Source organism: Vidua chalybeata, chromosome 5 (genome assembly GCF_026979565.1).
Source record: "Vidua chalybeata isolate OUT-0048 chromosome 5, bVidCha1 merged haplotype, whole genome shotgun sequence".
Taxonomy (NCBI): Eukaryota; Metazoa; Chordata; class Aves; order Passeriformes; family Viduidae; genus Vidua; species Vidua chalybeata.
Window position 1 is genome coordinate 11,682,183 of NC_071534.1, and position 22,344 is coordinate 11,704,526.

Consider the following 22,344-nt stretch of genomic DNA (forward strand, 5'->3'; position numbering starts at 1 on the left):
CATGGCCACATCCTTTTCTTCCTGCATTTCCTTGTCTTTCCCTTGAGAAGAGCCTGACAGCCCAACCATCTGCTGGGATATTCACATCTTAAGATGCTAGAAAATAACTTCCTTTTGGCTTTGGTTTGTTGGGTTGCTTTGTCAAGGTGGGGAGGTGGGTTAAACTGTATAAGGAGGTGCCTTGTTCTTTCTGACCCCAGTCAGAAAGGTGCTCAGATTCTATAAAAAACCTCTTAAGATCCTGATTTTTTGAGACCACACTAAAAAAGAAAGTGACCCTTCAGATGCTGGGAGCTCCAAGCCAAATGGGTCCTCTGACCACAGCCCAGCACACCCTGCAGATTTCACCCATGGGAAATTTCCCTATTTTGGTCACTGGAACTTTTACAGGATTTTCCCAAAGAAGCCAGCTCTATTCCTCATTTGTACTGTCAAACAGAAAGGACATCCACCTGAGAACTTGCTGCACTGCTAAATAAAGGTGAGGCCCAGCAGAGAGTGTGATCACCAAGCAGGAGCTGCTGATTTTCTCCTGTGGTAAGAAATCTGTGTGGCACAAGTCAGCAGGCAGCACATGCAGCACCGCACAGTCTGCACTTATACATCCATATAGTAACAATATTAACCACTTGCACAAATTGAATATTGAAATCCTTTTAAACGGAATACTAAAATCAGACCAGCATAACAACATTTGCCCACGCCTATTTTTGGTCTTATCCAATTTAATACTCTAAATTGTGGAGACATTGGACAAATAGCAAACATAAGATTTATATTTCTTTTATGTGAAAAAAAAGGGAATTAAAGGCCTTTATCAAGATATTAAAAATAACTTGGTACAACAGCCCTCTGAATTGAGATTTTAAATTGCCATGGGCAGACATGTGAAATGTTGCTTGAAGGCATCATGTGCTACAATTTGAAACACCAATGGCTAATTAGAGGTGGAGGGAACATTTCCAACACACCCAGCGTTTGATTTTAAAAAGATGCTTCTTGTTTTGTACATTATTACTTAGCTAAAGCAAATCCTCTAGTTTTTTTTATTCTTCTCTCAGTTAAGAACAGTGATGCGTAACTGCATACATGCCAATAATCAGTATAGCATGTTCTAACTTAAATGATTAAAAATTAAATTTCAAAATAAAATAAAAATTACATCACTATTGAGATAATCAAGTAGGGCAGAGAAACATATGACTATATTTCTCATAGAACAATAGAATTATTTCACCTAGAAGTACCCTGGAAGGTGTCTGATCCAGCCTCATGTTATAAGCAGTCACAGAAGAAAAGGCTCCAAGGTGGCTTTCATTCTCACAGTTACAGGTACCAAGATAATTACTGGATCCTAGTGTTACAGAAAGAAGTTTGAAGGGCTCTCTACAAAAACTGATTATGTTCTAAGAATGACCAAAGGTCAAGTAAATGCAAAAAAACTGAAAAAACATCTGAGAAAAAGACATGAAGTCATGTATACCTCAGTAAGAGGTTTGTTTCCCCAGAAAGCAATATTAAAGTATCCTTATCAGTCATTCTCTCAGTCTTTACACAACTCTTCATATTTTAGTTTGAAACACATTTAAATACATATCTCAGTTAATTCTGAGTTTTCTTGTGAATTTCATTTAGTTCATAACACAGCTGTGAACTGCTGCTCTGCTAAAATTGCAAAATCTCAAGATCAAACTCAGAGTCCCCAAACATCTGGCAAAACAGCTAAACCATGTAGGAATCTGGCTTTTGTACCAACAAACCACATTCTAGAATGCATTACACTATTGCTGTTTACATTAAAAGTCCTCTGAAACTGCTAAGTATAACTAATAGCATTTATTCATATTAGGAATTATGCCTTAAAACATCTATCAAATAGAATAGGAGAAGACTCTGCTTAGGGATTTTTTTTTTCTCTATGAACTATCAGTCTATGGTGTGGAGCCGTAGTCTGTAAAAATAACTTCAACTGCCAAAATTTTATAGTAGATTAAACATAGTGGATATAGATCTTTATATGTCACCATGCAGAGCATACTTTTAAGAATTTTTAACCAGTTTTGAAACACTATAGTGTGCTTCCTTCCTGCACCTTCTTTTTGGAATTTGCAGTTTCTTCATCTTTGGATATTCCAGTTGATAATTGCCTTATTTCCTTTTAGATGTTTCTTTTTCTCCTTTTTTATTCATTTCCATGTCTTCTTTACTCTGCTGTCAAAACAGATATACACAAAATTCTGTGCATAATTTCTTAGAGTAAAACTACGTGCTCCATCAGAAACATTTCTAAGAAGTAAAATTTCAACATGAAACACGAGATAGAGGTTCTAATCTCAGCTTTCAAGGCAGCTGTAAAATGTATGAATGGTCTTTAGGGTATCTTGTAAACATTTTGTAGCCTGAGTCCTTTCATGGCTTCAGACCTCAGCTGGTTATTGTTCAGCCATTGCTGAAGCTTCATGAACAATCCAGCAAAGAAACAGATCAAATTTATATGGTCTCTACTGTGTTTGTCTGGTGCTAGAATCCAAAGCTTGCCTTTTGTAGCACTTTACTTTAGAGTACACACTTTTCTTTCATGTAAGCACTATCGTTAAAAAAAAACCAGAAATCACAGGCTAGTTATTCAGGCAAAGGTACATGACTGAAAACAAATAAAACCATTAACTACTCTTTCAGCATTGATCAGCATTTCAACATTGATCAGAATCTTGCAGGTTTTGAATGAGGAAGTTTTACAAGCACTTTTACATTTTCTAGGTGGGCAGAGACATGCCAGTTCTCCTAAAAAGGCTAAATTGTAACCATTTCTATCAGTTACCTGAGTGGTTGTTTTAAATTTAGAGAATGGTTTTGCTTGTGGATTTCTTTTCCTCCAAGCTGGTGAATTAGAAGATCCTGAAGTATATTTGCCTGTAGGAAAAACATACACATTGTTTCCTAACTTCAGCCACAATTTTAGGAAAGAGTCTCTTAGTCTGATATGTGAATTAAACACTGCATTAGCTGAAGTTTCAATGAATGTATCAGATGAGTCAGACATCACCTCTGAAATACAAGCTAGTTTTAAAGGCAGACTCTCTCTGGAACTTTAAAGATAGTTTGCAATATTGTAGCATTTCCATGAGGCTCATATGATATTCGAAAAGAGGAGATTCTGCTACGAACATCCTTGGTATTAATGAAGGGAATATTCCTGGGCAGAAGACCTTCCTAAAGACATCAATAGCTTCTGTTTTATCCCTCCTTGTGAAAGCCCTATATGTAAGGCTATATTATGGTTTTTTTGCTAGACAGTTGATTGTGCCTCAGAATATGTTGCCTAACCACAAACTATTTTCTTAAAAAATTGATTAAAAATTAATATTATTAATATTCTTCTTTTAATTCCATCTTAATGTTATTAATTAAAATTACTAATTTTGTAATAATCTTGCAATTTTCAGTTTATACACAATGTGTAAATGTTACCATAGTTTTCTGTTTGTGTCCAAAATCGATTGGTGTCAGGCTGATTCTTTTGTTTGGAGCCTTTCTGACCGTAGGACTCAGGTACTGCTGGAAAGAAAGGCAGCAAAGATGTTAATGATTGTTCTTACAACATAAATGCTGATTCACACTTTTTCAAAAATATTCTATCCTTTATTAACCTGAAAATTTAATAAAATTCATTCTTCACATAAAGAATGTTCTCTCTATAATCTCTATACCACCTTGTCCACATTTAATGAAAGCAAACATTCAAAGAAAAAAGAAAAAAGACATAACTATTTGTCCTCAAGACAAAGCACCAATGTTGGAATTTGTTTCTCTTTACTTTATTCACCTTAAAATAGGCATTACTCTGTCTGAAGGAGGTCCCTCTTGTTAGAAATTAAGACAGGAAGGCATCTCAAAAGGGAGAATGAACCCAGCTTGAGAGAGATGACTGAAACTGGCAAGATGAAATCACTTTTTTGATTTCTGATTATTTAAATTATTTAACACTAAATCTGTTGACAAAATGACAAATGAAAAAAACAAATTATCCAGAGAAACCATGAACACAGAAACTGAAAATTCAAATAAAGCCCAAATGATGTACTAGATTGGATGAGGCTAAATATATTAGCAGGATAAAAATAAAGCAAATGGTGTAGTAAATCTGAAGCAGATTGCCAGAAAGAAAGATGCAAGACTCAGAATCCCACCTGTAGGTTTCTGGTCAAAGTAATGATATAGCATGTACCATCAAGAAGACAGTAGAGTAAGTTGAAGGAAAGTACCATCCTTTATGAGCAGCAGAAAGAATAGATGTCCAACATAATTAATGTGAAAAAAATAATACTAATGTTAAACACAAAGATTTACACTGCATTTAAATTGATAACAGAAGTGTGAATAAGATACAAACCCTTGTTTATTCAAGACAAAAAAATCCTGAATAATGAAAATAAACACAAATTCATAATCATGAAAACTCCAATGAAATCCCAGTTATGGAAATATATACTGCAAAGCAAGCAGCATATTTTTCGTACTGGGAAAAATAAGGTTGAACAAGAAATATTTCTCAAGACACAACTGAAATTCTACTGCAAAACATACTTGTACTATAAGTAGTTAGAATGAAATAAGAGCTTAAAGGTGGAGTTTTCAAGGTTTATTAAACATTTCAAAAGAATGAGTACATAAGACATGCTGTAAAAAGTGGGGATCACTATATTTGTGCACATAACTACTTCATTGCATCCATGAATTCCTGCTGTAAAGATGGCTCAAACATTGTTAATGATTATTCTGTCTGACAAACTGTAAAGCTTTATAAATTTACTCATGCCTGTATTTAAGCATAAATAACTTATTATTGAGCTGAAGGGACCCAATTGAGTGCAGCTCAATATAGACAGGCATTTTAAGAATTCTGTGCACACAGGAACCCACCTGTAGATCCACTGAATTTCGGTTTTTGAGGGACAGTCCGGTAGACTACATACGCTGACCGTCGAGGTTCCGGAGAATTTAAATGAGTGTATCTTCCAGTGTCTCTCCCATATGGACTGGAAGAAGCAGTTTCATCCTCCTTACTTTGACCCCTTTGTTGATAACTTGATTTTACTTTGGGGTCTGGAGTGTGAATTCCTAAAATGAAAATACAACCAAAAAGGTTGTCCTATTATTCAAAATTTCACATAGTGCATGCAACTGGAGACCAAACAAGATTTAAAAAGTGTTCTTTGTAGATAGACCAATTCAAGTAGGGCTGTCCATATTTGACAGTAAGAACAGAAATTTATTAGATAGTGCTAAATCATCTCACAGTTTAGTAAATAGAAATTAATAAGATGATTATTTTTTCAAAATACCTTTGCCAGTTCCTGCATTAGCTGAATTTCTTCGTTTCTCAGAAATCCTTTTATTTTCCTTTACTTCCTTAAAGTGGTGGTTCTTTACTAGTTCAGTGTAGTTTGTTTCTGAGGGATTAAAATAACATGTATTCACTTTTTAGAAAGCACAAAAAATGTTCACAGCCAAAAATACTGTGGTATTTTTATTTTATAATCTCCTAATTCATAAATAGGTCCCTTTGGGTAGAACATGGTCTCACACGTTAATTATTCTAAAAGTGTCATTCCCCAGAAGGAAAGCAAAAGTGTCTGTATTTCCTCTAGCAGAAGAAATCTTGAAGACCAACTCAAAAATTAACTCTAAATACAAAAATCAGATCATCCTTTCTCTACAACACCCATGGCTGAGCCCATGGAGACCAATCCATGCACTTCAAAGGATGCCTGGCTGTACTGCGAATGACTTCTGCCTGTAGCATCTGGATGCACCCTGAACATGTGCAGTGGAAGAATATAACAAAATACTACAAATGAAGGAGATAAATTTGCAACAGCACTGGTTGCATAGGTAAGCCCACTTCAAACCACAAACTGAACTTCACAGGGAAAGTTGCATTTTAAAGTAACCACAGTACTCTTCTCCTGGCCCTGCTATTTGGGAAGATGGGGATTTGTTCACCCTTTTTTCCTGCTAACATAAATAAACACTTTTCGTTCCTCTCATTTCAGGCCAAAATGCAGTCGAAATGCTCTATTTCTGCTTCAGTTTATGGGATAGTTTAAAGACTAAAATCTGTCCTTTTTCTCCCTTTTATTTTAAAACTGCAAAGAAATAACTGGATAACAGTCTACTCCTGATAACATTTTGTAAATTGACAAATATATTCTGGAACTCTCCTGTGAAAAGGATGAAACTTATCATTAAGGTATTTTAGTGTAGGTATTTTAATTTGCTGCATGTGACTATTTTTTGATAAATATACTCTATCACAAGTGTTATGCTCTTTCCTTAATTATATTTTTACTGTTTTTATGAAGTCGTCTGTTCTGTGAGATACTACCTAGCATCAAATCTGTTTCACTTGTCTGAAGTGGAAAGTGCATAGCATTCCCCATGATGTAATGTGAGCATCAAAGACGTTAGTAACTCAGGGACTCATAATTGAATCTATCAGAAGATGAAAACTGGCTGAAAGAAGCAGAATTAAGTCATAACATACAACAACTGCCATCATCTTGCAGTGAAAGAACGTTAATGGAAATTTCCACTGTTAATGGAAATTTCACTTCGGATTGGTTTTACACAAAATATATAATGTTCAACACACTTGCAGAGGAACAAAAGTAATCTAATCTAAAAATTTGCAAATATGTAATAATGAAGTACCTTTCACATTGGAATACTTTGATGTAATTGGTTCTTTTTCCCGAGGGAGTGCCTCAAATCTGTTCCCATCAACAAATGTGTTCCTCTGCACCACAAAACCACCACCTCCTGTAGGAAAGGAGTCTCACAGTTACCTACCTATACTTGAGAGCACCCTGAGAAAGGTGAACAATGCAAAGAGTCTGTTTTTTAAATCGCATGTTTTTAGCTGAAGTGAGTAGAAACCAAATAGCTGATTTAATAAGGCCCACAAAAATTAGAGAAAACAGTCTGTTAAGCAGAGCTGTTAAATAGTCTGTTAAAAGCTTTAAATACATATTATTTTGAACAGAGATTCAATTATTGAATTGTGGCTCAGTGGTAACTGTTTACACAGACATAAAGAATATCTAAAAAGAAAGATACTTTTGTACATAAAGGTCACAGGAAAAGATGTAGAACGTAAGATTAATTTCTACTGTACAATAGTTCTGGAGCTAGCAGACACACTTTGCTGCAAGCTAGAGCCAGCAGCCCTAGCATGGTATTGCACTATTTTTCATTGACAAACTAAGGGAGAAAAAAAGAGTACTACAGTTATTACTATTTTTATCATTAATAAATCTTTATGAAAAAAAGGGATTGAATACTACAAAGTATTAAGCAAATTCAAGGAGAATGGGGCATTCTTCAACTTTAATGACATGATTCAACACTGAACTCAATTGGTCAAAGCAGTGTGTCTTCATTAAGGTGAACCAAGTTTCTGCAGAGGGATCAGATCCTGTTACAAAAGTTGCAGGATTGCAGCTTTGCAATTTTTCTGTAGGATAACTGAAAAATACAAAGCTCATTCATCTTAAATATGGATAGTCTCACAAAAATAACAGTTTTTGAAAGCATTTTGACTTCAGACTCACAGTCACAGACTCACAATCACAGAATATTCTGAGCTGGAAGGGACTCATGAAGATCATCAAGTCCAGCTCTTAAATGAATGGCCCATACAGGGATCAAACCCATGTCCTTGGTGTGACTAGCGCCAGGCTCTAACCAATTTGTCTGCATCTCTACACCTGCTTTTTCATAACTCCACAGAACCCTTTCTTTCCCAAAATCAATTGTAATCGGCATAAAGTATTTTTTTCAGTGCAATCCTAAAATAAGCATAGAATATAATCATAAACAATGTTAATGATTTATTGTTATAATTAATGGTTCAGCATGAGAAAGAGTGTCTAGAACATAAAGAACATATAACTCAAATGCAAAATAAGGAAGTTTAATGCATGCATATTTAGTTATTTTATTTACCACATGACATTCAGCAATGAGAAGCTGATACTACAGTATATTACCTCCATTGTCAAAAGATTTACGATCTGTTCTGGGAGTACTCTCTATTGATACCCTCCTTTCTGAACTCTCCTTTTCTTTTCTTGTATTATTAAATCTTGTAGGAATTGTGTTACCATCACCTGGAAAGGCAACAGAAAGCATGTTTAGCTGTATGTAAGCACAGGTAATGGCACTGACATTCTCTTCCTCCCACCCCTATGAACCATTGATTAGTTTACTGCAATTTCTCTTAACCTCTCATTTCATAACCTTCTTTCTCTTTTATTAATTATTTGAATACTGTCTAGTGTAACAGATGTCAATCTTTCATGCTATGTAAGAAAATATCGTAATTCATAGACTAAAGAAGACTATGGCTCCACAGTAAAGACCCAGCTATAAATTACCTGCTTGTTCATGAGCTTCTCACTACTATAATTCCCATTAATTATATTAATTAATCCTATCTAATTGAATTTATGGCATTTTCAGGATACATGTCATCATAGTACCTGAAGCCTCAGAGAACTCAACTGAAAAACTGTTTTAGAGAAACATATCAATCTTTTTCTCTTAATGTATTTAATGATAAATAAAGATACTTCTTAAAAGGTATGTTCATGCATTTGTCACTGAGTCTCTCATCTATAGCCTAATATATCTATGTATTTGTTAGAAAGAATTTATCAAAATTATTTTAATAACAAACATTTCAAATTTAGAAATTAGAATAGAATAGTAAATGAAAAACCAAAAGAACTGGGGTAAATGTTTATAAATTTGTATTCCTTCAACATTAATTATGTTGGATAGTCCAGAATTAAAAAAAAAGTAGTGGTTTTGTTCTTCTCTTTTACAAGACAGTTGAAGGAGGTATTTAATCTAAATTTAGTTATAGAAAAGTTTGATTTAACACTACATTTTGACATCAAGACACCCAAGATAGCCAGCAGAGATCATGGAGCACCTCTGAAAAAGTGGTTCATCTCACCCTTTGGCACTGCCTGGTGATTCAATAAAAAGGAGATTCATTGGAGTTCCTGTCTCGCATTTTCACCAGAGAGCCTAGATGAGAAATTTAAACTACATTCCTAACCTTAGGATGGTTAAAATGTATATCACAAAATTACATGAAATACCTATGTTGTGTATATCAGAAAAGATTGGGTTAATAGCCCATTTCTACCTTTTCCATACACAATTGATGCAGGTCATCAGTACAAGTGTGACTATATATATGGCAAAAAAGAATGAAGTTTTTTTGTAATTTGCTGACAAATACAAATATGTTTCTGCAATATTTTATTTTCACTAAATTCAAAAAGCAGGAAGGAAGTAAGAACTATGTAATACTTTCTCCCTGTTACAGCCGTTTTAGAGAAGTTGTAAATACAATCCAAAGAAATCAAAATACTTGCCTTTCTGCAAGTTTTGTTCAGTAGTTTCCAAGGGTAATAACTCATCTTGCCATGGTGAAGACACAGTTTTTGTTGATTGGTGTTTGTAAGGGTTCTGAATCCCATAATACTCTCCTACACTTTCCCCAAGAGGGAAAAAAAAAAAAAAGCCCTGAAGTTTACTGTATTGGAAGCATTGCTTTTAAGGAAAGAATGATTGATTTCATATTTACCAGATTTATAGCATATATCCCTTATTGCTCTTTCCTCTTCAATATCTATAACAGTCTTAGACATCCAGTTAGAAACATCTGCAGGAAATATTTGTAAAAGATTAGAAGATAACTACACAAAGACCTTCAATAATTCTTAATAATAAAATATGATAGTGACTTTAATTTTTGTCATTGGTTATTTTTGGTTTTGAATGCAACTGTGCTTCTGGACTGAAAAATTATTACTTAATATTAGGTATTTTCAAGTGCAATGGGATTGCAGTTAAAACACAGTTTAAGAAGCAAATGTTTGTTAATTCAAAAGGATTCAAAAATATCTCCAATATTCATTTTCAAAATAATCTTTCATTTATATCCACAAGGAAATTGGAATCAAGGTGTCACCAGAGAGTGCTTGTCTCAAAACCTCTGCCCAAAGTTACTACCCTGTAATGCCTGTTGGTAGAGCTGGTGAAGTGGGTGCTCAGATCACTCAGTTAAAGCTATGAAGATTAGCAAAGCCCTACTTTCTATACTGGTTAAGTGGCATACTTAGGCTGAAACCAAGTTAGGAAGCACTAACAGGCTGGTCTACCAGCCAAGCTGATGGGCAGTGGGAAAGTGAAAAGTGGGTTGGGGTGGCACAGTAATTTGCTGAATGCACGCCTGAAAGTAGTCATTCTTTCACTTTTCACTCTCCAGGAATGTGTCATTTGTTCCATCCCTATGAGTCTCTTATCTTTAAGTGAGATACAGTCAATGGTTTAACTGTATTAACATATGTATATATATGTAAGAACATTCAGTTCAACTAGCGGAGAGTTTTGCATCAATTCTCTTTGCTAGATTTAAGAGTAACTGCCTCTAAAAAATGACTGCCTACAGAGTTTGGTAAATCAGCTGAAAAAAATTACTTATGTTAAAGTCACACAACTATCTTTTGTAAAAAATTTGTGACTTCACCTTCACTGATGAGTGCATATAGCTCTTGTTCAAAAATGTGCTTCCCAGAAACAAAGTATCTCCGAAACTTGTAATTTCATCCCAAAATTTTGAAGAGTTTTTGATGGCCATTTGAATTGGATTGCAGGCATTAGAAAATACTTCATTGTTCACAACTAGTGACTACCAGTTCCAACATTTTAAATATTAGCTGAAAACTATTTCAAAAAAACTTTTCAACAACTCTTTTCTAAAAATGTCATGGTTATAACAAATCAGTTGTGAGGTACATTGCAAGAGCTGACAAAACCCATTCAACTTGCTTATAAAAGAAAAAAAAAAACTGTTTACAGTTGTCTTCCTCATCATCATCCTCTTCATCTTCCTCTTCATCATCCTCTTCATCACTGAGGCTTATAATCAGTGGAGGATGAATTGGTACTAAAACATTGTCTTGATTTCTGAGTGAATCCTGGCGATGGGCTGGATGCAGAATGCCTCCTTGGACATCCTGTTTCAATAGGACATCTGTAGACAAGAACATTGAATTTCTTTTAGAAATTCTTAGAAAGAAACTAAAGTATCACATCCAGGTTGACAGTAGCAGGGACACTTCTGAAAACATTATCAAGATTAGATATTATCTTGTGCAGAGGTTGGCAAGAGAGCACCTTCCTACTCCAGAAAGTACGAAAAACACAGGTGCCAGCTCCTCTGAATGGACACAGGCACTGCTGAATACAGACTTTTGAAAAGAGGAACATTATCATCACTGCACTATTTTAAAAAGTTGCAAACATGCTGTATCAATCCAGCAACCACTTTGAACAATTTAGCAATGCTAAGCACAGGATTGCTCATTTTAAATTTGAAAACATTTTTCTATTCAACTAAATCTCAACTCTCATTACTAGGTACAAAATGTAGATTTTGTGAAGGAATGTGAAGATGAAAATAATTTACACTTAATCAGAAAAAAAATCAGAAAATAGATTATTTTCCTAAGGAATTTATCTCCACACATAATATTTTCAGGAAAATGGCTTTAGTACTGGGATAACACATTCCAGGAGCCAGGAAATACAATGGACTAAAAAGAAAAAATATGAAAGATGGTGAGTTTATAAGTATTGTTCAAGCTGACTGATTTTAGACCACAGTATTCTGCACATTATATTAAAAATACTGAAGTAAGATATATTTTCCAGTCTAAAAGAACATGTGTGCATTTTTCTATTATTCCAGTTGTTTTTATTCTTGTGCATTTCTTGCTTGCCTATGAGCAGCATGTATATCATGTTAAACCTCTTCTCATAACATGATTGCAAATTAGATTTGTTGTATCTCATGTAAGAGATGTGTAAGATACAACACTAACTTGATGGAGCCTTTTTCAGTGTATTTTTAGCTACAGGTAGAATAAACCAAATTAAACTTAAATTAGTTTAACAAGATTTTTAAGTATAAGAACAAAAAAAAAATTGCAGCCTTAGTATCTGCAATGCTATTGTGGCACACACAGGCTTTGAACTTGTACATATTTCAGTAAAAAGTAATTGGTCTGTTTTCTAGCTGTGATTGTTGGACATTGCTCTTGCACAGGATACCCTTGCCCAGAGTGTCTTTTAGGTACAGTCTCTGACTTGCACCACAGCCAAAAGCATGCTGTGTAAGTGGGAGCTGTGCTGAAGGCAGTATGAGCACTTGGAAAAACAGCACTCCAGGTCTTGCCTTGATCCTGTGCACTTAGTTAGGCTCCACATGCCCAGATATGACAGCCTACATTTTCCTGGGGTAATTTCAGGAACATCAGGTTTCATGGTGACTTGCTCTCCTCACTCCTGCTTCTGACAGTTGTCTTTGTTCTTTGCCCTGGACTTTTACCCTGTTCCAGGTTCCAGCTGTCTACCAGAATTTCTGGTAGTCAAGAGCTCCTCTTAAAAACGGATGAGGGAAAAAACTCAACTTGTTTCCACAAATAGAGTGCTGCCTTACACACTATTACTGTACTTCAGTAATATTTAACCAATGTTCAAGCCCTAAATTTTTATTCAAAACAACAAACTGGAAATATATCTGCACAAACAGCTCTGTAATCTGATGTTATCTCTACAAGGGGCATCTCGTCCATACATGTTGTGCTCTATCAACAGATATTGGTGTCCCTATCAACTTCCTACTCCCACCACACACACTACTTTTGATTTCTCTTACATTATTACCTGTATACTAACCATTTGAACTACTAGAGAGATTTAATCTATTAGAAATTCAAGTTAAGCAACATTTTTATTTCATGGATCTCAGCAACCTAAATTTGACTTCATCTTTTATATCACTAATAGGTTTGAAGATTCATAATATGACAGCTAAAATAATTCATGCGGCAATCTTATTCAAATTCCTTTCTTTCCCTTAAACTTGCTGGGCTAGATCATACCTGATTGATTCATCATGGTGCATTTCTTGACCTTAAGTCAATGCTTTCTTATGCTTTCTTATATAAGCACTAGAAGGACATTTTTGTCTATTTCGTTACTCTAATGAACAAATTGTTGAGAAAATATTTTTACTCACTGTTACTAGGTGGCAAATAAAGTCCATTTATATTACGGGGTTTTCTGTGAAAGAAGTCACAGCTTATCCTCCTACAGCCTACGGGCTCTGTCTCCCAGAAACAGGAGAACTTGCTGTAGTTTTGCTGCAGGAGAAAACAGTTTTCAGGTGTTGTAAATATAACAATCAAAATGGAATAAATTAATTAGTACATGCTGTGAGAACATAGGATTGAATATATGACAGTTCACACTGCTATAAACATATGACCAAGATTTTGTGGGACTATATTCTTATAGTTTACAACATTTCAAATTATCTTTTATGACTTTTGTCATAAACTGTAAATAGCTCTAAAGTTACTGAGTTAAGTCAATGGTGTTTGGTGATGTAAAATTGTTTCTAGATTAGAATAGGGGTAAGACAGTCTGCTTCATTTACTGCAGACTTTTCATGAGCCGGTGGGAAGGAAAAAAAAAATTTTAAGTCATTTAACTGACATATGGCTGAGTTTACTTTTCTGGACAATGGAAAAATCAGATCAATCTTCAATGAAATGTGCTGTACAATTGCAAATCTTGTGCTTGTACTGCCTTACTATTAAAGGGCATGAATCTATGGGAAAACATGTTGTAAGAAACAAAACCCAGAAAGATTCCCAACAAAAACTAAAAAAATTTGGGATTTGATGTTGGCACTGCTGCTATTACACTGTTCACACCATCTTTCAGCTTCAGCTGTTTTTTTTAAAGATTACAAACAAAAACCTAATGGGACTAACAGACCGTCTACATGGATTTTTTAAATTATTGCTTCTTTACTCATACTCATACTACTGCTGTCCCTCTATTGATCAATGTGGCACCACCTAAAAAGTCTGCACAATATTGCAGAGATCGTACTTTCACAACATGAGTCACTTCTGTCAGTCATGCATAAAATTGTTGTTCTGCATCTCTGTCTTACCAGAGTTCGCAGTTTTTAGCACCATCTCTGATGATACAATTCACTTATCCTTATAACCTGAGGTATCTTTCTCAAACATATGATAAACTTGTAATTCCAAAGAGGCAAATCATGAGATTTACCCTGAATATGTAAAATCAGGCTTATATCCTGGATGTGAATGGCATCCCACCTGAGAACTGTAAATGCCAGGTTGGGGGTTATTTCTGAATGAGTTTCTGAGTAATTTTTTAAATGAAGACAAGGCCATACTTGAAAATATTGGAATATTTGGAAGCAGGTTTCTCCCAGTTCCAGACATTAACAGCTATGTCTAAACATAACATAAACATTAACAGCTATCTCTAAAAACTTTTGGATTGTAGACAGTACAATTGGGCCACCCCCTGAGACACAAAGCCTATCTTCCAGGCATTAACACCTAACTCCCTGACCCTTAGAAATTGATGGAATAACCAAAACCCCTAGAACCATCCCTGGATTTTTACTAGGTGGAATGTAAGTACTTCTTTGAATTAAAGCTATCAGCAGTCAGGCAAATCATCTTATCCTGAAAGCAGTTTTCTTCCAAATGCCAAACCTTCAGATGACATAAAACTCAGTGGATAGTGTAGCTAAAATAAAAAATAGTTGAAGGAAGCATGTGGTACCTTCTCCATGAGGCTGAACTGTTGAACTGAACTGAGAGCAGTTGTTAGCCAGGATGGAATGTTACATTTTAACAGTTGCCAACTGCTCTTCCACCTTGGGACATCCGCAAGATGCTGCTACATGACCTGTCCAGGCTGAACACCTTCCTTTCTCTCTATTGCATCCGAGTAAAATATAGAATATCACATCATTTCAAAGTGTCGCCCATTCTGGTGCTTTTTTAATGTGAAATGGAACAAATCAATTTAGCGAAGCTTAAATAATACCCAATTTCTTGCTGATGCAACTGTGGTCTTAAAAACAAATCTCTGATAACACACAGATACCACAGCTTGCTGGGCAACAACAGTCAGATGGAGGAGTGAGAATATGTGTGAGAGAAAGAACTCTCGGCCACCAAGGTCATGGAAGAAGGGGGAAAAGGTGCTCCAGACGCCAGGGCAGAGAGTGTCTCCTGCAGCCCATGGTGAAGGCCATGGCGAGGCAGCTGTGCCCCTGCAGCCCGTGAAGATCCACGGTGCAGCAGAGATGGACCTGCAGCCTGTGGAGGGCCCCAGGCCAGGGCAGGTTGGTGCACCCAAAGGAGGCTGTGACCCCATGAGAAGCCGGCGCTGGATCAAGTTCCTGGCATAACCTATAGACTCAGGAGTCCATAGGAGTCTGCTATTATAGGGGCCGGCGTTGGAGAAAGCGCAGCTGCCCCGGGTCGGGTCGGGTCGGGTTGGGCCCGGCGAGCGGAGCCACCGCGGCGCTGGGCCTGATGTGAGACGGGAGGCGGCTCCGCCCCGCGCAGCAGCAGCGCCCCCGGCGGCGGCCGCGGCGGACTCCATTTCCCGTGGCGCAGCGCGGGCGGGCGGGCGCAGGCACGGCGGCGGCGGCGGCGGCGGCGGCGGCGGCCGAGGCCGAGGCCGAGGCGGCGGCGGGCGGCCGGGACGGACCATGAGGCGACGGGGTGCGGTGCAGCGCAAGGTGCCGTGTCTGTTCGTCACCGAGGTGAAGGACGAGCCCTCGGCCAAGCGGGAGCGACAGGTGGCTGGGGCAGCACCGGGACGGGAGGATGGGGGCCGGGCAGGTGGGGCTGGGCCCGTGCCCGAGCCCAGGGGAAATCGTTGGGCCGCGGCTTGCTACAGCACGGACTGTGTCAGAGCCCCCAGCCACGGCCGAGCGGCGAGAAGGTCGGCTGTAGATTTAAGAGAACCTCACGGGAGAGGCTTGCATAGGGTTCTCCCGCTGAAATGCGGGGAAGAAGGCCCGTCGGAGTGCCGTGTCAGCTCAGCCCCACGCTTTTCCTGGCGTACAGGTGTTCACCCTGATGCTGTGTTTGCTTTTTCTAAGTGAAGGCCACTCCAGCATGACCGCACGGGGAGCCTGCGTGAAACCGTCTCGCCATTGCCGCCTGTGAGCCTCCTAGGAAGAAAAACGAGCTTGTATCCCTTTTGGTTTTGGTTTTTTACTTTGTTGTTGTTTTCTTTTTGGAATATCAGGCTTATGACAGAAGAAGAACGAGGCTGTGAGATGTGGACAGATTGGGGTGGCACACCCACCTGCCTAGCTGCAGACCTCCAGCTTGTGTTCCCTGATTTTAGTAGCAGCTGTGTAGTGAGATTGAATGCAACTGTGGGTGACCTTCTCCCATTGGTGATTGGCTTCAGGTGAAAGAGCTGAAATGGTTGCCAAAACAACAGTAGCATAATTGTTCAACTCAGAGTTAAACCATCTCAATAATGGTAATACAAGGGTACCTCCCTACACTGGTGATTCTTCACACAGAAGAACATAACAGGGTAATAGATCTGGAACTGGCACATGCTATTTTTGTTTGGTTGGTTTTGGTTTAGGTTTTTTGTATTTTTTTGTTGTTGCTTTGATTTGGTTTTTGCTTTGGATTTTAAAGTTCAGGCAAGGATAAAACATGATTATGACTGGTAGGGAAGAAAGGGGGTGGTAAAACCAATGAGAATGTTTTGTCACCACCCTGAAATTTTTAATGTAATCTTCATATATGCTGTTTGTTATGGTTACACATCTTATAATATGAAACAGTCATGTCACGTAGCACACAGGTTCTCATTTTATGAATTCCGCATTCTGTTTCAAGACTTCTGCAAGACAAGGACTTGCTTTGTTTTGCTAGCACAAAGAGTCCAGATTAAAAGACAAAGTTGACTGGGGAGAGATGAGGGAGGTATGATGATTATAGAGAAAAAGATTTCAATCCAATCACAACTGATTGCATGTTTGCAGTGAAACTGTTAGAGAAGCTGTACTGAAGTCCTAGAAGTTTGTACTAGTTGGCTGTTTGTTTGAGATCCACGGATCATGTATTTCTTTGCTTTTTGGAAGCGCAGAAGTGTTTAACTGACATTGGTGATACTAAGCGTTTAATACCAGGATGCTTTTGCTACCTTGCAAAAGCACACCTGCTCTGTATATTGCACTAACATGGTGCTGTTGACTTCCATTTCCAAACTGAAGGCTGGCGAGATCTAGTCAGGAGGAATTTCTATTGCCACCCTAATGCAAGAAGGTGGATCTCAAAATGTTGCTGTGTTTGACTGGAACCATTCTAGTTTATATGCCCTGTTTAAAGTGGAAAGCAAAATGATCTCTAAATAATAATCAAGGATGGGAAAGAGGGAGAAACTTTACAAACAGATTGTCCTAGTTCTTCTGTCTTAGAGTACTTTGCAAACTATCAAGTTTTGAAGAAACTATTAGAAATCAGCCCTATAATGTGTAATACTTAAAGAGCTGGATATATAGAGGCCAGTTGTAAAAGGAGCAAGAATCTCTATGAGAGCAAGGAAGTAACATAGCCACTTGTCTTCTTTTCAGCCATTTAAAGTTTTGGCAACTGACACTATAACTGGAAAGGCGTTGGAGGCAGATGTACACAATGCAGTTCCTACTGAAAAAGTGGATGGAACCTGCTGTTATGTAACAACCTATAAAGGTAATAAAGGAAGATCCATTTGCAAATTTCTCATGCTGACTAGAGCTCGTTTTACTTAGGTTTTCACCTGTTTTTGGTACGATTTATCTACAGCTGTTATGAATTCAAGTGTTATTAAGCATCTTCACCACAAAGTAAGAGTTACCATAGACTTAAAAGGTGTTTCTATAGTTGTTCTAGCACTTACCTTCTAAAACATATGAAATATGATTTAAGTGAATATGAACATCCAGGAACTATTCCAGTTTTTAAACTTCCTATTAGTAAGTCTTCCTTGCAAACTGGGTCATGTATAATAGAGTGTCTAATTTCCTTGGGGTAGATTTATAGAAGTACAGAGGTCGGGAGGAAGTGAGAAGACTGTGCTTCATTGACTCACTGGGGCTCATGCCTTCCCCTTCAGTTGTAAGGAAACTCTGTATTCTGCTAGGCAGGACTGTACATAGAGTCTAAAATAGATTTGGAAATTCACATAGTGTACTTTGAATTTAAATAGTGGATGGCTTTGCTTATAAAATTTCTCTAGTGGCAAATGGGAATTCCTATCTTGCCTGTTATGTAGTTGATTTCAGTACTCTGCAGGGTATGGTCACCTCAGTAAAGTGCTGGTTTTGTCTTTGGAAACTCCTAGGACAACCCTATCTATGGGCCAGGTTGGATCGAAAACCCACCAAACAAGGTGAAAAAAGGTTTAAACAATTCTTGTATTCATTGGGAGATTGCAAAGGTTAGTGAAGATATCTTTCCTTCTTTTTTGCAATGTAAGTTAACCAGTTAGAAAAACAACTAAGCTAACACGGGAAATAATCAGTTATCGTGCTCCAGTTTTTTTAACATCGCCCTTTACATTGAAGAGCTTTGAACTGGAATACGTAGCTAAATTTTTAATGCTAATCTTTGAACCTTTAAACTTCTTAAAGGCTAAATGCATCTTTAACCTATCCTAATGGTAAACCACTTGAGTGTGACAGATGTTGGTGGTTGTACAAAGTAACTGGGACTACTGTCTCTAAAACAAGGTTTAGATCAATTGTATTTTAATAATTGCATTGAAAGACAACTAAAACAAAGTTGGTTAACAGTTTACCAAAACCAAAGTGTTGCATTTATGTCTAGAATTTGTTTGGAATATTGAAGAGGATTTCAAGCCTGTTCCAGATACCTGGATTCCAGCAAAGGACATAGAGTTCTCTAATGGCAATCCTTTGCCCGATGAAAATGGACATATGCCAGGTACCTATGATGCAGCACAGGTAAAACTGGGGAAAGGTGTGTGTGAATTTCTGAATTGAATTACAATTAATTCCAGAGTTAAAAATAGTAGTTAACATATTCAGAAAAAATAAAATTGTAATGTCATTAATTCACTATCCAGAAAGGCTTTGTTCTTCTGACACATGGAAATAATTGCAGTTTGCTGTACAAACTTTGAGGCCTTCAGCTGAAGGCATAATTATCGCATTTGCATTCTTCTGAGATACAACAGTTTTTACTCCTTCTGTTTAGTTAACTGTAGGGTTTTTTTAATGCATGTAACAGCTTCTAGTATGCATTTAATTAACATCAGATATGTACTTTGGTAAAATGTAGTGTTTTCTCATAGGTTGGGTGCCTGTGGAGAAGAATAGTAAGCAGTACTGCTGGCACTCATCTGTTGTAAATTATGAGGCTGGAATAGCACTGGTATTGAAACACCATGCTGAGCCAGGGCTTCTGGAAATCAGTCCCATGCCATTATCAGAAATTTTAGAACAAACATTGGAGCTTATTGGAACTAATATCAATGCAAATCCATATGGTAAGTTTATATAGTCTGTTCTTAAATACTTTTTTTCCTAAGTGGTATTTTTGAGGGAAATCAGTGCATTTTCTTTGTGTAAGTTTTTTAAAAGAGTTTTCCAGTAGCAACCTTCTTAGAAAGGAGAGAAGGGGCTGGCTGAAGAAACTCTCACCCAGAAATACTCACCTTAGAAAGCTGAATTGTCATGGGACTAGTTATGTCTATTAAACCTCAGTTACTATAAAAATGCATTGCTTTTTGTCTTTCAAAAAATATTTTGGCTGGGAAAACTGTTGTAAATATTACTATTAAAATACTGGTAGAATTTTTTTAAGTTTGTTTCTTGGAGCCTTCACTTTTTTTGCATGCTCTTTTGATGAATTGAAGTAGAAAACGTTATTTAGCCATTTTTTGCAGCCCCTAAAGTTAGTCACAAGTTGCAATTTTTAAATTGTGAAATAGGAATTTTTTTAAGAAATGTAATTTAGGCTAAATTTTGGTTGTGGCTTCTTCCTTTAAAGGCCTTATAATGAGAAACCACTTACATATGAGCACAAGTGAGTTCTAACTTCCGTGCTTTGCTGTTAGGATAACTTGCAAGGATGGATAGGAAAAATAGTCCTACCTGGTCCTAAGCATTTCCTCAGTATGTACAAGAATTGCAACAAAAAGTTCTAATAGCTGTGTCCTTAAATGAAGATTTATGTTAACATGAAAAGGCAATGCAATAGTTAACAGCCCGGTTTTAAGTATTTATGAGATGATATACCAGATTTTCAGGAACTAAGGTGTTTGTGCCATTGATTGTGATCTGAAGCATGAAGGATTTAGCTGGTAGCTTTATGGTGACTGGGGAGGTGACCACAACGGGAAAAACAGACAACTGTATAAATCTGTGTTGTTTATTTTATACAAAGGGGGAGGAGGTTTTAAAAAACATAAATTAAAATATGAGGAGAGACAGCTGCATTTGATACTTAAAAATGTAATTACTATTCTGTTAAAGGCAGGGACAATATTGTGGTATCTAATAGAAGTTTACAGAGTGCTTTAAAGATGTGTGCAGTAACAAAAGAGAGAGGACACAGTAACTAGGAGAAAGGTATTTGTTTCTTTAAACGTAGGATTGGGAAGCAAGAAGCACCCTGTACATCTTCTGGTCCCACATGGAGCATTTGAAATAAAGAATCCACCTGCCTTGAAGCAAAATGACATACTGTCTTGGTTTGAAAGCTGTATGGAGGGTAAAGTTGAAGGAATTGTGTGGCACTGCTATGATGGGTGTTTAATCAAGGTAAGTATGTGGATGGACATGTGGAAAGCACTGTAAGAATTCATAAAATGTGAAGTACTGTATTTTTTGTCTTTTTTTTTCCAAATTCTTTAACAGTAAATGTTCTCCAACAGATGAGATGACAGTACAATTAGTAAAGCCACTGAATCACTACAATAACAACATAACATATTGAACTTCTTCATTCCCAATACACTTATAAAGTAATTGAGAACATATTTTTGTGCCCTTCTGTATAGAAATCATTCATTTTAAAGCTTAATTCCTCTATTTAAAAATTAAGTTCTCCTAATGTTGACTAATAGAACAAGTATTATTAATAAGAATGTGATTTCTGGTTAATTAGCAGGTTTGTATTATTTCTGAAACTGTGGAGGACACCTTGGTTCTGGTTTGCCTTTTGTGCTTTGTTGTTGTTCATGTTATAGAGGTAACTAATTAATGGTTTTAAGTGCCCTGATGCAGAGGATCCCAGAATCCACAGACACCCACACACTTCCAAGCTGGGAATTGCTGCGCTACTCTATCAAAATGGCCGAAGTGACCTTCTTTCCTTTTCTTTTAGCTTCATCGCCACCATCTTGGTTTACCCTGGCCACTTGCAGAGACGTACCTGAATTCTCAGCCTGTTGCAATTTCTTTTAATAGAACTAAATATGACTATGACTTTGAACCAAAGAGTTTGTTTCACTATTTTTCAATGTTGGATGGACAAAGATTTGACAGACTCAAAGATATCAAATTTGATATGGATATTCTCAGTTCAGTCAGAGAGAAAAAGAGAGGGTTTTCTAGCCAGGCAAGAGCCTGGGAAACAGTTGGGAAAGAATGTAAATAACTCACTATCTCTCTATTGTTGTTCACATTGTTTACAAGATAGGTTCTGCTACCGTGCGTCATTCACTGCACACCAATGGTGTGAGATGTTTTTACTTTAAGACAAATGAAATTAGTCCGCATGGTGTTCTCTATATACAGAGCAGTGCATTTGAAATAAATCAGTTCATTCCTTGCCTTCTGACTTGGAGTCAATCTGTTCCCATCCTGCCTCAACAGCGACAGTTTGATGCTTGAAATTATTTTTTTCTTTTAAGTTAATTGTTGTATGTCCTGCATTCCTCTTACTTGTGTCTATCACAGAATTCTTTATGATGAATACTCTTCAAGCTTCGGCAACAGTCCAGGTAATACTGTATCATTTTAAGTTTATCCTAAATGACTAATTTTAAATAACAGAGATATGACAGCCAGAGCAGAGATCTAGCTTCCAGCATGTTATTTTATGAAAAATCCTTAACTTTTGAACATATTCCTGGAAACGTTTAGCATTAAGTGTAGGAAGTATGTTTTCTACCACTGGCTGGTCCTAAAAGCTTCACTAATGCGTGCGATCAACTGGAAAAGTTACATAGGTTGTGCTTCTACAGATGTAATTATTATGACACTGTTGTATGTTGGTTTGAGACTTAGCATCAAGCTTCTTAACAGTAAAAAGACATATTTCAGTTGGGACCAGAATTAGTCCTAAAATTTGACAATGTTTTTTAAAGTTGTAACAG

General features: G+C 37.0%; 2 protein-coding genes across 6 annotated transcripts; one reads left to right on the plus strand and one right to left on the minus strand.

Annotated features, from left to right (window-relative positions):
- Positions 1-1,821: 1,821 nt before the first annotated feature.
- C5H12orf50 (chromosome 5 C12orf50 homolog) lies at positions 1,822-15,520 on the minus strand. Of its 3 annotated transcripts, none has more exons than XM_053943061.1 (12): positions 14,758-15,520; positions 13,163-13,286; positions 10,937-11,113; positions 9,662-9,739; positions 9,450-9,563; positions 8,052-8,171; positions 6,715-6,822; positions 5,346-5,453; positions 4,924-5,121; positions 3,472-3,558; positions 2,822-2,913; positions 1,822-2,208 (listed from the first exon to the last, which is right to left on the minus strand). In XM_053943061.1, the coding sequence occupies exons 1-12, from the start codon at positions 14,764-14,766 to the stop codon at positions 2,149-2,151; spliced, it is 1,275 nt and encodes a 424-aa protein (XP_053799036.1). In that variant the 5' UTR covers positions 14,767-15,520; the 3' UTR covers positions 1,822-2,148. The 3 variants fall into 3 exon arrangements, with proteins under 3 accessions (XP_053799036.1, XP_053799035.1, XP_053799034.1); XM_053943060.1 differs by having other exon boundaries at positions 1,822-2,211; positions 3,472-3,555; positions 14,758-15,519; XM_053943059.1 differs by having other exon boundaries at positions 1,822-2,211; positions 14,758-15,518.
- A 122-nt stretch (positions 15,521-15,642) lies between these two features.
- Positions 15,643-21,806, plus strand: C5H12orf29 (chromosome 5 C12orf29 homolog). 3 transcript variants are annotated; one of them, XM_053942145.1, is made up of 7 exons: positions 15,643-15,787; positions 17,594-17,711; positions 18,343-18,438; positions 18,828-18,944; positions 19,315-19,509; positions 20,616-20,785; positions 21,351-21,806. In XM_053942145.1, the coding sequence occupies exons 1-7, from the start codon at positions 15,698-15,700 to the stop codon at positions 21,621-21,623; spliced, it is 1,059 nt and encodes a 352-aa protein (XP_053798120.1). In that variant the 5' UTR covers positions 15,643-15,697; the 3' UTR covers positions 21,624-21,806. The 3 variants fall into 3 exon arrangements, with proteins under 3 accessions (XP_053798120.1, XP_053798122.1, XP_053798121.1); XM_053942147.1 differs by having other exon boundaries at positions 15,645-15,751; XM_053942146.1 differs by lacking the exon at positions 15,643-15,787 and adding an exon at positions 16,422-16,542.
- The last annotated feature ends 538 nt before the right edge of the window (positions 21,807-22,344 follow it).